The sequence below is a fragment of the Osmia bicornis genome, unplaced genomic scaffold (assembly GCF_907164935.1).
Source record: "Osmia bicornis bicornis unplaced genomic scaffold, iOsmBic2.1, whole genome shotgun sequence".
Taxonomy (NCBI): domain Eukaryota; kingdom Metazoa; phylum Arthropoda; class Insecta; order Hymenoptera; family Megachilidae; genus Osmia; species Osmia bicornis.
This window is the reverse complement of record NW_025791038.1, coordinates 4,354-20,845: the sequence shown is the minus strand read 5'-3', so window position 1 is coordinate 20,845 and position 16,492 is coordinate 4,354. Positions and strand designations below refer to the sequence as shown.

The window sequence follows — 16,492 nt, the reverse complement described above, 5'->3', positions numbered from 1 at the left end:
GCATCCGTCGTGATAACAAATGGTCGTTCAAAATCTGGATATTGTAATATTGGTTGTGTACAGAGTTCTTTACACAATAGTTCAAAACTCCCTTGTTGTTCTTCAGTCCATTGGAAAGGGGTTCCTTTTCCCAACAGCTGAACTAGTGGTTTTGCCTTTAGAGAGTAATCCTTGATGAATCGGCGATAGTATCCCGTCAGTCCCAGAAACTGTTGCACATTCTTCTGTGTTTTTGGAATCGGAAAGTTTTTTACGGCGTGAAGTTTCCTAGGATCTGGTTTAACCCCGTCAGCAGACAAAATGTGTCCCAGATAGGCAACCTCTTTGCGTAGGAATTCGCATTTATTAGTCTGTAGAGTAAGTCCATATTCCCTGAGGCGATCGAATAGTTTTTTAACTTTAATTTCGTGTTCACGCAGCGATGAAGAAAAAACAATCATATCATCTATGAACACAAGTACGTTTTCCAGGCCTGATGTTACCCGGTTCATGACGCGTTGGAATGTCGGTGGTGCGTTCTTCAAACCAAAAGGCATACGCACAAACTCGAAATGTCCATGTGGGGTTGTAAACGCGGTCTTCTGTCTGTCCTTTGGGTTCATTTCAATCTGATGAAATCCATTTGCCAAATCAAATATTGAGAAGTATTTTGCTCCGCCTACCTTGTCTAGTATTTCTGGAATATTAGGTAATGGAAACTTGTCGCCTGTTGTTTTTTCGTTTAATGCACGAAAGTCGATTACCATTCGCCAACGTTTGTTACCATCGGCGTCCGGTTTCTTCGGTACAATCCATAAAGGAGAATTGTATGGTGAGGTGGATGGTCTAATAATACCCTGCGATAGCAGAGCTCCAACCTGTCGTTGTATCTCCTCCTGATGTACTGGTGGGTACCGATACTGTCTAGTATTAATCGGAATGTCGTCTGTTGTGTAAATGGAGTGATGAAAATTTGGAACCTTGCCCAGGTTATCTCCAGGTAGGAAAAATCTATCAGAAAATTCCCTGACAATTTTGAACACATGTTGTCGTTCTTCAGAGTTTAGATGATCGGTCCTTAAAAGATCTTGGATACGTGTAGTTCTGTCTTCCTTTGTTTCCTTTGCTAGATACGAAGGAATAGGATCGTCATCTGATGAGTCAAAAATCTCATACGGATGTATGCGTTGTGGTTCAATGTCGATTTCGATTTCGTCTTCTCCGGTGTTTGTGGCTAGGACATAGCAAATTCCATCATGATTGCAGACTGCTGCTTCTCCAATGTAGACCTGTTCAGGAGTCTTGATTCGTGCTAGGTACCCTTCCATAACCTCCGGATTTGCGACTGGAACTGCAATTTGGAGAGCTGTGCGTCCTGGTAATCTATGTTTAATTGGCAATACTGGATGCAGTTCCATCTCCTCAGCGTTACTGAAGAATATAGGTTTAATAGGTTGGTTACGAGTTACCAAGGTTTTATGGTAATAGGAAATTTCAGCCCCTTCCTGTAATAAAAAAGGGCTTCCTATGAGTCCATCAGCGGAAATAGGCAAGTCCTCTACTACGTAAAATTCCGTAGCAGATCCATTAATTTGCAAACTGGTAGTTCCCAAGGTTCGGATCGTAGATGATGCGAGCCCAGCGATTTTAAGACCTTCCTTCGATGTGATTCCGGCCTTTTCTCCTAGAGCGTGAAGAACTACCAGATTTACAGAAGCTCCTCCATCAATTAGAAATTCTCCCGTTCCTTTTTCCAGTTTTGGAACCTTGATCCTGATGCGTGGGGTTGGTGCTTCCTTGATTCGTCTTCCTGCTTCTGGTCTGCAAATCGGACCATTTTCCGGCGATCTTCGTTGCGTACGCTCACCGCCTCGCCGTTTGGGTGAGCGTTGTTGGAGTTTAAAGGTTTCCTCAAAGGTGAGAAATTCCCTCGTGACTCCCTTCGATACTGGAATCGGGGTCTTTCGCGGCGAGGTGATTTTTCACAATCCTTCCAACCGTGTCCGACCGTACTGCAGTTTGCGCAATAAAAGTCGTAAACATCGTGTTTGGTGTTGAACGGCTCGTCATATTTTGGCGCCTCCGGTGAGTGGTTTGGAGAGCGTGAATAATCATGCTTACGTAAAGTCAACGCCGTTGCACGTGAAGCTCGTTCTTCGAACTCCGGTTCGGAACCAGATGTGCTGCGATCCCTTGGTCTTTGCCGATAGGGTGACGGTGACTGAGGGTACACACGCCTGTGTTCCTTCTCTCGAGGACGTCTCCAGCTGAGAAAATCCTCTTCTCTACGACGACTAGGTGATGCCTTCTCCTGAATCTGTCGTCGGTTCTTGAGGCGACGTTCAATTTGTAACACAGCTTCGTACGCCTCTTCTAAAGTTTTAATCTTTTTGTCCAGAGCGGCGATTCTCCAGGCCACACGCTCCGGTAAACCCTCAAGGAAATTCTCCAAGATGTCCATTTCCATCTCCTTGATGAGCTGATCCACGTTGGTCGTGTACCTCTCGCGGATCGCGATACGAGATCCATGGGCAAGTTTGCTGGCTCTGTCGATGTACTTCCTTAGTGATTCGTCCTCACGGATTTTAAGGCGCGAAACCTCAGCTTGGAAATACGCCAAGTTCTTCCCAGGAGCGTATCGTTTTTTCAAATGTTGTAACAATTGAGTTACATTGTTGAATTGTTTATCTTGGATACTAATCCGCGCCGGACCGGTGAGTTTAGTCAACACGATACTCAGATACTCTGTTTCCGACGTATCTGGTATTAACGCAAGCCCGTTTTCTACACTCTGAGCGAAAACCGACAAAGCTGGATTCTCGCCATCGAAAGTGGGTATCGGCGCGGTAGCGAATTGAATACAATTACGCTGTGTTAACAAGGCCATAGAATTAGCCATTGTTAAGGTAAGATTCGCGACTTCGTCAGCCGAAAGCCTGGTTTCTGGCATTTTAACGCGAAAATCCTATAGAACAATTATAATACAAGTCCAGTTGTATCCACGGTATCCTTACGGATATTTATTCAGTGGATCCCACCGCTGTCACCAGTTTTGTTACGAGCCGGAGGGGGCGGCTGCGTAGCCGGGGCTTAATTTAGGTAAATGGTAATTGTTAATGGCTTGACCAGTGTTGTTATTAACACTGGGAGCCTAAGGAAGTAGACGTGGAGACGAACCTACGTATGGCTAACGTAGGGAGCTCCAGGAGGTTGGCTATGGTGGACGAACCTACGTATGGCTAACGTAGGGAGCCACAGGAAAGGTGTAGAGTGGAGGACGAACCTACGTATGGCTAACGTAGGGAGCCTCAGGAGAGTGATATGCGGACGAACCTACGTATGGCTAACGTAGGGAGCCGCAGGAAGCGTTAGTATTAGGTCTCGTAACTTGATTGATGTACCTCGAGCGGTAAAGGTACACCTTAGTGGGTTTCTGGACAGTAAATATAATTGTACAATAGTATGTAAATTAAACTAGTATGAGTTTATTCTCTATTCCGGACCTTACAATTGTTGTGTGTAATTGTCGCGGTATTCAATGAATTGAACTCTAGGTTGCACGTTTGAAATGAGTTGAATAAATAAAGTTAGTTTCGATTCCGCGAAGCAAGAATCTAATCCTTCTCGGTTTTCACGAACACGAGCAAACGGGGGCGGATTACAACGATTATAATAATGCTTAACAGCCGACAACGTACTGTATAGTTACTGTGAGTGCTTGAAAGGGACTTGAATACCCGATCTCGCAGAGTTTCCTCGTTGCAGAGATTATCCGAAAAAGAACGTACTGACGTGTATCGAACTGATTCTAGACTTCAACTAGACCCGAGGTGCCCTTGTCGCCACCCTTTTTATACTCAAAAACTAGAGTAAAAAGGGTGGTGGGGACTGACTCTATGTGACCCGTAGGACCGCGCCCTTGCTTTGCGTTGGTCTCGAATTTTCTAGAAGACGGTTGGTGTCGGGTGCACACATCCGATTCCATATAAGGAAATTTCTTGAGAAGGGTTTGTAACAACATATAAGGAAATTTCCAAGACGGATACGTAACAATATAGTAATAATGGCATTGTTATTAAATGTATATTACATTATATCTCATGTGGATATAGTAATAATGACATTGTTGCTAAATATATATTACATTATATCTCATGTAGATGTAGCAAAAATGACATTGTTGCTAAATATATATTGCATTGTATCTCATGCGGATATAGTAATAATGACATTGTTGCTAAATATATATTCGATTATATCTCATGTAGATATAGTAATAATGACATTGCTATTAAATGTATATTACGTTATATCTCATGTAGATATGGTAATAATGACATTGTTATTAAATGTATGTTACACTATATCTCATGTGGATATATAATAATGACATTGTTATCAATTGTATATTACGTCTCTGATGAAAATACAGTAACAATTATATTGTAATTAAACGTATACTACATTATCTCATATATATATAGTAACATCCACATTGTTATTTAATGCATATTTCGTTATATCTCATGTGGATACAGTAATGATGACATTGTTATAAAATGTATATTACATTATATCTCATGTAGATATAGTAATAATGACATTGTTGCTATATATATATTGCATTGTGTCTCATGTACATATAGTAATAATGACATTGTTATTTAATGTTCATTACATATGTGATTATTTATATTGCAATAATGATATTGTTATTAAATGTATATTACGCTATATCTCATGAGGATATATAATTGTGACATTGTTATCCAATGTATATTACGTCTCTGATGGAAATACAGTAACAATTATATTGTAATTAAACGTATACTACATTATCTCATATAGATATAGTAACAACGACATAGTTATTAAATGCATATTTCGTTATATCTCATGTGGATATAGCAATAATGACAAGGTTATTAAATGTATATTTCATTATATCTCATGTAGATTTATAATAATGACAATTGTATTAAATGTATATTACGTATCTGATTTAGATATAGTAACAATTATATTGCTATTAAATGTATATTACAATATATCTCATGTAGATATAGTAATAATGACAAGGTTATTAAATGTATATTTCATTATATCTCATGTAGCTATAGCACTAATGACATTGTTGCTAAATATATATTACATTATATCTCATGTGGATATAGTAATAATGACATTGTTGCTAATTATATATTATATTATTTCTCATGTAGATATAGTAATAATGTCACTGTTATTTAATGTTTATTACATATGTGATGTAGATATACACAACAATTATATTGTCAACAAATGTATATTACAATATATTGCGTGTAGGTATAGTTACAATTATATTATCGTTAAATGTATATTACATTATCTCATGTAGATATATAATAATGACAATTTTATTAAATGTATATTACGTATCTGATTTAGATATAGTAACAATTATATTGCTATTAAATGTATATTACAATATCTCATGTAGATATAGTAATAATGACAAGGTTATTAAATGTATATTTCATTATATCTCATGTGGATATATAATAATGACATTGTTATCAAATGTATATTACGTCTCTGATGGAAATACAGTAACAATTATATTGTAATTAAACGTATACTACATTATCTCATATAGATATAGTAACAACGACATAGTTATTAAATGCATATTTCGATATATCTCATGTGGATATAGTAATAATGACAAGGTTATTAAATGTATATTTCATTATATCTCATGTAGATATAGTAATAATGACAAGGTTATTAAATGTATATTTCATTAAATCTCATGTGGATATAGTAATAATGACATTGTTGCTAAATATATATTTCATTATATCTCATGTGGATATAGTAATAATGACATTGTTGCTAAATATATATTACATTATATCTCATGCGGATGTAGCAATAATGACATTGTTGCTAAGTATATATTATATTATATCTCATGTAGATGTAGCAAAAATGACATTGTTGCTAAATATACATTACATTATATCTCATGTAATTTATAATAATGACATTTGTATCAAATGTATACTATATTACCTCATGTAGATATACTAACAACGACATTGTTATTAAATGCATATTGCGTTATATCTCATGTGGATATAGTAATAATGACAAGGTTATTAAATGTATATTTCATTATATCTCATGTGGATATAGTAATAATGACATTGTTGCTAATATATATTCGATTATATCTCATGTAGATATAGTAATAATGACACTGTTATTAAATGTATATTACGCTATATCTCATGTGGATATATAATAATGACATTGCTATCCAATGTATATTACGTCTCTGATGGAAATACAGTAACAATTATATTGGAATTAAACGTATACTACATTATCTCATGTAGATATAGTAACAACGACATAGTTATTAAATGCATATTTCGTTATATCTCATGTGGATATAGCAATAATGACAAGGTTATTAAATGTATATTTCATTATATCTCATGTAGATATATAATAATGACAATTGTATTAAATGTATATTACGTATCTGATTTAAATATAGTAACAATTATATTGCTATTAAATTTATATTACAATATATCTCATGTAGATATACTAATAATGAGAAGGTTATTAAATGTATATTTCATTATATCTCATGTGGTTATAGTAATAATGACATTCTTGCTAAATATATATTACATTATATCTCATGTGGATATAGTAATAATGACATTGTTATTAAATGTATATTACATATCTGATGTAGATTTAGTAACAATTGTATTGTTATTAAATGTACAATTCGGTATATCTCATGTAGATATAGTAATAGTGACATTGTTATTATATGTATATTACATTATATCTCACGTAGATATGGTAATAATGGCATTGTTATTAAATGTATATTACATTATATCTCATGTAGATATGGTAACAATGACACAGTTATTAAATGTATATGCCATTATATCTCATGTGGATATATTAATTATGACATTGTTGCTAATTATATATTACATTATATCTCATGTGGATATAGTAATAATGACATTTTTATTAAATGTATACTACATTATCTCATGTAGATATAGTAACAACTACATTGTTATTAAATGCATATTGCGTTATATCTCATGTGGATATAGTAATAATGACAAGGTTATTAAATGTATATTTCATTATACCTCATGTGGATATAGTATTAATGACATTGTTGCTAAATATATATTACATTATATCTCATGTAGATATGGTAATAATGACATTGTTATTAAATGTATATTACATTATATCTCATGTAGATATGGTAATAATGACATTGTTATTAAATGTATATTACATTATATCTCATGTGGATATGGTAATAATGACCCTGTTATTAAATGTATATTACATTACATCTCATGTAGATATAGTAATAATGACATTGTTATTTAATGTTGATTACATATGTCATATAGATATACTAACAATTATATTGTTATCAAATGTATATTACATATCTGATATAGATATAGTAACAATTATATTGTTATTAAATGCATATTTCGGTATATCTCATGTGGATATAGTAATAATGACATTGTTGCTAAATATATATTACATTATATCTCATGTGGATATAGTAATAATGACATTGTTGCTAAGTATATATTACATTATATCTCATGTAGATATAGTAATAACGACATAGTTATTAAATGCATATTACATATCTGATGTAGATTTAGTAACAATGACATTGTTATTAAATGTATATGCCAATATATCTCATGTGGATATATTAATAATGACATTGTTGTTAAATGTATATTACATTATATCTCATGTACATTTATAATAATGACATTTTTATTAAATGTGTACTACATTATCTCATGTAGATATACTAACAACGACATTGTTATTAAATGCATATTTCGTTATATCTCATGTGGATATAGTAATAATGACATTGTTGCTAAATATATATTGCATTATATCTCATGTAGATATAGTAATAATGACATTGTTGCTATATATATATTGCATTATATCTCATGTAGATATAGTAATAATGACATTGTTATTTAATGTTTATTACATATGTGATGTAGATATACTAACAATTATATTGTCATCAAATGTATATTACAATATATCGCATGTAGATATAGTTACAATTATATTGTCATTAAATGTATATTACATTATCTCATGTAGATATAGCAATAACGATATTGTTATTAATGGTATATTATATATCTGAAATAGATATAGTAACAATTATATTGTTATTATATGTACATTTCGGTATATCTTATGTAGATATAGTAATGATGACATTGTTATTATATGTATATTACATTATATCTCATGTGGATATGGTGATAATGACACTGTTATTAAATGTATATTATATGTCTGATATAGATATAGCAACAATTATATTGTTATTAAATGTATATTACGTTATATCTCATGTAGATAGAGTAATCTATGGAATTGTTTAAAATGTATATTACATTATATCTCATGTAGATATATAATAATGACAATTGTATTAAATGTATATTACGTATCTGATTTAGATATAGTAACAATTATATTGCTATTAAATGTATATTACAATATATCTCATGTAGATATAGTAATAATGACAAGGTTAGTAAATGTATATTTCATTATATCTCATGTGGATATAGTAATAATGACATTGTTGCTAAATATATATCACATTATTTCTCATGTAGATATAGTAATAATGGCAATGTTATTTAATGTTTATTACATATGTGATGTAGATATACACAACAATTATATTGTCATCAAATGTATATTACAATATATTGCATGTAGGTATAGTTACAATTATATTGTCATTAAATGTATATTACATTATCTCATGTAGATATAGCAATAAGGATATTGTTACTAAATGAATATTATATATCTGAAATAGATATTGTAACAATTATATTGTTATTAAATGTACATTTCGGTATATCTCATGTAGATATAGTAATAATGACATTGTTGCTAAATATATATTACATTATATCTCATGTGGGTATGGTGATAATGACACTGTTATTAAATGTATATTGTATATCTGATATAGGTATAGTAACAATTATACTGTTATTAAATGTATATTACGTTATATCTCATGTAGATACAGTAATCAGGGCATTGTTTAAAATGTATATTACATTATATCTCATGTAGATATATAATAATGACAATTTTATTAAATGTATATTACGTATCTGATTTAGATATAGTAACAGTTATATTGCTATTAAATGTATATTACAATATATCTCATGTAGATATAGTAATAATGACAAGGTTATTAAATGTATATTTCATTATACCTCATGTGGATATAGTAATAATGACATTGTTGCTAAATATATATTACATTATATCTCATGTAGCTATAGCAATAATGACATTGTTGCTAAATATATATTACATTGTATCTCATGTAGATATAGCAATAATGACATTGTTGCTAAATATATATTACATTATATCTCATGTGGATATAGTAATAATGACATTGTTGCTAAATATATATTACATTATATCTCATGTAGATATAGTAATAATGACATTGTTATTAAATGTATATTACACTATATCTCATGTGGATATATAATAATGACGTTGTTATCAAATGTATATTACGTCTCTGATGGAAATACAGTAACAATTACATTGTAATTAAATGTACACTACATTATCCCATGTAGATATAGTAACAACGACATTGTCAATAAATGCATATTTCGTTATATCTCATGTGGATATAGTAATAATGACATTGTTGCTAAATATATATTACATTGTATCTCATGTAGATATACTAATAATGGCAATGTTATTTAATGTTTATTACATATGTGATGTAGATAACACAACAATTATATTGTCATCAAATGTATATGACAATATATTGCATGTAGGTATAGTTACAATTATATTGTCATTAAATGTATATTACATTATCTCATGTAGATATAGCAATAAGGATATTGTTATTAAATGTATATTATATATCTGAAATAGATATTGTAACAATTATATTGTTATTAAATGTACATTTCGGTATATCTCATGTAGATATAGTAATAATGACATTGTTATTATATGTATATTACATTATATCTCATGTGCATATGGTGATAATGACACTGTTATTAAATGTATATTATATATCTGATATAGATATAGTAACAATTATATTGTTATTAAATGTATATTATGTTATATCTCATGTAGATACAGTAATCTGGGCATTGTTTAAAATGAATATTACATTATATCTCATGTAGATATATAATAATTACAATTTTATTAAATGTATATTACGTATCTGATTTAGATATTGTAACAGTTATATTGCTATTAAATGTATATTACAATATATCTCATGTAGATATAGTAATAATGACAAGGTTATTAAATGTATATTACATTATATCTCATGTGGATATGGTAATAATGACCCTGTTATTAAATGTATATTACATTACATCTCATGTAGATATAGTAATAATGACATTGTTATTTAATGTTGATTACATATGTCATATAGATATACTAACAATTATATTGTTATCAAATGTATATTATATATCTGATATAGATATAGTAACAATTATATAGTTATTAAATGTATATTACGTTATATCTCATGTAGATACAGTAATCTGGGCATTGTTTAAAATGTATATTACATTATATCTCATGTAGATATATAATAATGACAATTTTATTAAATGTATATTACATTATATCTCATGTAGATATGGTAATAATGACATTGTTGCTAAATGTATATTACATTATATCTCATGTGGATATAGTAATAATGACAAGGTTATTAAATGTATATTTCATTAAATCTCATGTGGATATAGTAATAATGACATTGTTGCTAAATATATATTTCATTATATCTCATGTGGATATAGTAATAATGACATTGTTGCTAAATATATATTACATTGTATCTCATGTAGATATAGCAATAATGACATTGTTGCTAAATATATATTACATTATATCTCATGTGGATATAGCAAAAATGACATTGTTGCTAAATATATATTTCATTATATCTCATGTGGATATAGTAATAATGACATTGTTGCTAAATATATATTACATTGTATCTCATGCGGATGTAGCAATAATGACATTGTTGCTAAATACATATCGCATTGTATCTCATGTGGATATAGCAAAAATGACATTGTTGCTAAATATGTATTACATTATATCTCATGTAGATATAGTAATAATGACATTGTTATTTAATGTTGATTACATATGTCATATAGATATACTAACAATTATATTGTTATCAAATGTATATTATATATCTGATATAGATATAGTAACAATTATATTGTTATTAAATATATATTACGTTATATCTCATGTAGATACAGTAATCTGGGCATTGTTTAAAATGTATATTACATTATATCTCATGTAGATATATAATAATGACAATTTTATTAAATGTATATGTTCAGGAATGATGGAAATCCTGGATGGATTGCGCTGGGAAAGAATTTTACACTTACTGGTTCGGGTTTCACAAATTGATTTATTTGAGTCACTGATAAAATGAAATGAACACGCTGATCTGACAATTAGTGTTTGAGCAAACAATACAAATGTGTGATCGTTGCGATGATCCGCTTTGAATTTTACACGTGAGAAAATGAACCGTCTGAATAAGTTTCAAATTACAATGATTCGTCGTGAATAATGATTTTACATGAGTCGAGACATATAGATTATTATTTTGATCTGTCACCTGGTCTGTGGTAACTGAACAATGCTTTTACAAATTGCGAACAGCGAGCTTCTCAGCGCCGTTAATTATATTAATTCAGCCCGCTGCTGTGATAATGCCCATGAGCGTGTGCGTGATCGGCACGTGGTTGGCGGCTCACGTGTACAATGAATTATGTGTAAAGGAACAATACCTATTGATCCAGTAGCTTGCACAGGTGCTGTGGATCGTGATCTCTTCACTGAGCGTGGTTGGTGATTTTCACAGATGAACTGCACTTGAACAATTTGAGTTGAGCGGAAACAGATTTGCACGTGTGATTCGCGGTGATCGATGATCAATAATGGCGGCGTTGCGCGCGAGCCGGCGAGAAGACCCCTGCTCACGCGTCACCTAGATGGTCGACTCCCGATCGATAAATCGATCGACCGTGAGCGCCATCATGGCTGAGCGGATTCTCAAACATTTCCGCCCGCCATCAGCAACTCGTTGATGATGTTTCTGCAGAGGTGAGCTCAGCTTGATGGTGAACAGGCAGGATGACAAGCTTGGTGATCGGTCTGACGAGAGTCGTGGTTGCAGTCTTCACGGTTGCAACCCTGGTGAGGGCATCCTTGCCGGGGTGAACTTCGGTCACTCTTGCGAGTGGCCACTTGCTCGGTGGAAGATGCTCGTTCGTGAGCAGCACCAACGAGCCTGTCTTGATGTCGTTCGATGGATGATGCCACTTTGAGATTGATTGAAGTCTCTGCAGGTAGTGTCGAGACCACTGAGACCAGAAGTGTTGAACCCTCTGCTGGATCAGTTGCCATTTCGACAATCTACCTGGTGAGACGTCGAGCAGTGATGGTTCTGGTATCGTGTTGAGCGCTGAACCGATGAGGAAGTGTCCTGGGGTGAGCGCAGAGATGTCGTCGGGATCGTCACTGAGCGGCTCCAATGGTCTTGAGTTGAGCACCGCTTCGATCTGTGTGAGGAGAGTGGAAAACTCTTCGAATGTTAGTAAGAGCTCACCAATTGTTCTCCTGAGATGGTACTTGATTGATTTCACCACAGCTTCCCATTTTCCTCCCATGTGAGGAGCAGCTGGTGGGTTGAACATCCATTGAGTGCTGTCAGCTGACAGAATCGATGCGATCTGTCGGTGCTCCTGTGAACTTGACGTGAACAGGCGTTTGAGCTCTGCCTGTGCTCCAATGAAATTTGTACCACAGTCAGAGTACAACTTGTGAGCGATCCCTCTTCGTGATGAGAATCTTCTGTAGGCTGCCAGAAATCCCTCGGTTGAGTAATCGCTGACAACCTCGAGGTGAACAGCTGATGAGGAGAAACATACGAACACGCAGATCCATCCTTTGATTGTTTTCGAGCCTCTTCCCTTTGAATTTTTCATTGTGATTGGTCCTGCATAATCGACACCGGTGTGAGCGAATGGTCGTGATGGTGTGACTCGACAGAGAGGTAGTTGGCCCATCATCTGACGAGCACGAATCCCCCTCTGACGAGCACACACGACACATCTCAAAATGTGAGATTTTACAGGAGCTCTGCCACCGATGATCCAGTACCGTTGTCGAATGTATGCGAGCGTGAGCTGCGTTCCTCCGTGAAATGTTCGCTTGTGAGCATCTTCAATGATGATCTTCGACAGGTGAGCGTCCCGTGGGAGGATCGCTGGATGTTTTTCATCCCTGCTGAGCGCTGTGTTTGTGAGTCTTCCTCCTACTCGTATTGTTCCCTGCGAATCGATGAAGGCGGTGAGGCGACTGAAGGGGTGAGTTGCAGGCAGGGTTGAGCCTGAGTTGAGCGTCTTGATTTCGCTGGTGAAATACAAGTGTTGAGTCGCGTGAATCCAGAAGAGCTGCGCCTTCTCCATGTCGCAGGATGGTATGATGATCACAGGAGGAGTTTCGAGCTTTCTCTTAAGCCGTGAGGCAAACCTGAAACAAAGTGCAGTTAGTCTATACAGCTTAATAAGAGATGAATATTTGTAGATGAGATCCCAATGATAACTTAGCTTTTGAGCTGAAGCAAAGAGTGAGACATTGGGTCTCACTTCGAGCTCGCTGTTTAAAGTTGAGAATTCCTTTTGCTCGGGCCAATGATCTTGATTTCGAGCCATCCATGGGGGACCTTTCCACCAAAGCTCGAATCGTTGAAGTTGATCTGTCGAAATGCCTCGGGAAGCACAGTCGGCTGGATTAGAAGTACCTGGAACATGCCTCCAATGCGCATTTGGAGTGAGTTCTTGGATTTGAATGACTCTGTTCCGAACATAATCCTTCCAACGTGATGCTTGAGATTTGATCCATATGAGCGAAACTTGAGAATCCGTCCACAGGTGCGTTGCCTTGATTTTTACCTTGAGCGTTGATTGAACATATTTCGTGAGTTTTGCCAATAGAAGTGCTGCAGACAACTCCAATCTTGGTATTGTGAGCCTCTTCAGTGGTGCAACCTTTGTCTTAGAGCAGACAAGTGACGTCATTGAGTCGTTGGACGGAGAGCTGACAGTGATATAAATCACTGCTGCCATGGCAAGTTGAGAAGCATCAGAGAACCCATGAATTTCTACAATTGAATTGCTCCATGTGTTGAACCATCTTGGGATCGATAGCTTGGCCAAGCTGTTGAGATCTTCTCTGATGATGAACCATCGTGATACAATTTGAGACGGTAATGGATCGTCCCAATTGATTTTGTGTAGCCAGAGTTCTTGTAATAGCATTTTTGCTCGTACTATTACCGGTGAGACGAAACCTAATGGATCAAATATCCGAGCCACTTCGGACAATACGAGGCGTTTTGAGCACTTACTTGGTTGATCTGTGATCGTGGATGAAAAGCCAAAATTGTCGGTTTGAGGCATCCATTGAATTCCGAGTAATTTGGTAGTGCAGTCGTCAAATGATATGGGAGCTGACGATTGTGTGGATGACGAAACAGCCCGTAGAAGATCTGGGTGAGTCGCATGCCATTTTGCGAGTGGAAATCCGCCCGCGTTGCACAATGCAATCAGCTGTTGAGCGACCTCCACAAGTTCCGAAACTGAGTCTGCTCCTCCAAAGATATCGTCCACATATCTGCCATGTGTGAGCGAGGGCGTTGCCAGAGGGAATCGATGACCCTCATCGTGAACAAGTTGCATGAGTGCTCGTGTCGCCAGGAAGGGAGCCGCCTTTGTACCGTACGTGACAGTTGTGAGCTGGTAAGGGATGACATTGCGGTCTTCATCGATCCAAAGGATTCGCTGGAGATCCCAATCATCCTTGTGAACTGCTACCTGGCGATACATTTTTGTGATGTCTGTGGCAAAAATGTGGTGATAATGGCGAAGCCAAATTAGAACATCTGTAACATTCAAGAGCAAATTAGCACCAGTATGCATTAAATCGTTGACTGATTTGCCTGATGTCGTAGCTTTTGATCCGTTGAATACAACCCTGAGCTTCGTTGTTGAACTGTCGAGACGTAGAACTCCATGGTGAGGCAAATAATATGGTTGAAGATGAGCAGAGGTCTGAGGTGTTGAACCGTCAGAAGAGACCCTCAACCCTCCTGATGCCGAAGCATCATGTGCCAAGGTCATCTCCCCATCAGGCCCAACGTTCTCAGCCTCTCTTGATGAAATTCTTTGGTGATCTGGAGCCTTTACCATGTGTCCTAATTCTTCGTACTCTTTCATGAACTCGACGTAGAGCTGGTTGTATGTTGAATCCTTGGAGAGTCGTCGCAACGTGCTTTGTAGACATCTTTGAGCAGTCTTGTGTGAATTGCCTAAGAGCAATGCTGGTGCCTTGAGTGGAATGCGAACGATGTACCTTCCAGTGTGATCACGAGTGTGAGTCGCACAGAAATGTGATTCGCATTCTTCTTCCTCCGGAGTGAGCGTGCTTGGAGTGTCCATTGGTGATTCCTCTTGAACCCAGAATTTGGTGAGCAGCTCTTGCAGATTGCTCTGGTCGTCTTGAGCAACTGCAAAGTGTGAATAATGAGTGGTTGAATGTGATTCGTTGACTGGGCCAATGACGAGCCATCCAAAAATGGAAAGTTGAGCAATTGGTGTTGTTGGTGAGCCCTTGATGATATTTGGCTTGATGATCCTTCCGTAGAAATCCGCTCCAATGATTAAATCGACTGGTCGTGGTGTCAAGAAATCATTGTCCGCCAACCTCAATTTTCTAATGTGAGGCCAATCCGGAGTTCTCATTGAGAACGATGGCAGGATTGTCGATACGGCTGTGAGCACGTGAGCCTGGATGCAGACAGTCTGTTGTGAATGCCTTGATTGGAGTGTGACAGTGACCACACCCTTTGTTTCAGTTGATTTTGTTCCACCAACACCAATGATTGTGATGGATGATCTGTGTCTCCGAAGGTTGAGCAGACGGGTGAGTTCTTCGGAGATGAACGAGATTTCGGAACCTGGATCGATTAAGATGCGGATTTGGTGAGCTGTTGTTGAGGTGGTGAGCATAGCTTGAGCGGTTGCGAGGAGAGTTTTGTGATCTGATGCTTTGACGGCTGCACCGAGTTCCTACTCGGTGGTTTGAGCGGATGAGGAGACTGATCTGGATGAGCCGGCTTGAGCTGGAGCCGTTTTGGGCTCGCCTTCGTGGATCATGGTATGGTGTTGGCCTCCACAGTGCTTGCATTTTTGCGTGGATTTACACGAGCGGACGCTGTGCCTGCCCAGGCAATTGTAGCACAAGCGCTTATTTTCCACAC

General features: G+C 35.6%; 2 protein-coding genes across 2 annotated transcripts; both read right to left on the bottom strand.

The window, feature by feature from the left end:
• Positions 1–345: 345 nt before the first annotated feature.
• LOC114882401 lies at positions 346–2,878 on the bottom strand. Its single transcript, XM_046289379.1, has 4 exons — positions 1,847–2,878; positions 744–1,484; positions 483–608; positions 346–372 (listed from the first exon to the last, which is right to left on the bottom strand). The coding sequence occupies exons 1-4, from the start codon at positions 2,876–2,878 to the stop codon at positions 346–348; spliced, it is 1,926 nt and encodes a 641-aa protein (XP_046145335.1).
• Positions 2,879–12,242: 9,364 nt separating this feature from the next.
• LOC123988632 lies at positions 12,243–16,241 on the bottom strand. The gene is made up of 2 exons (XM_046289378.1): positions 13,305–16,241; positions 12,243–13,142 (listed from the first exon to the last, which is right to left on the bottom strand). Exons 1-2 carry the CDS (start codon positions 16,239–16,241, stop codon positions 12,243–12,245), a joined length of 3,837 nt encoding a protein of 1,278 aa, XP_046145334.1.
• Between the last annotated feature and the right edge of the window lie 251 nt (positions 16,242–16,492).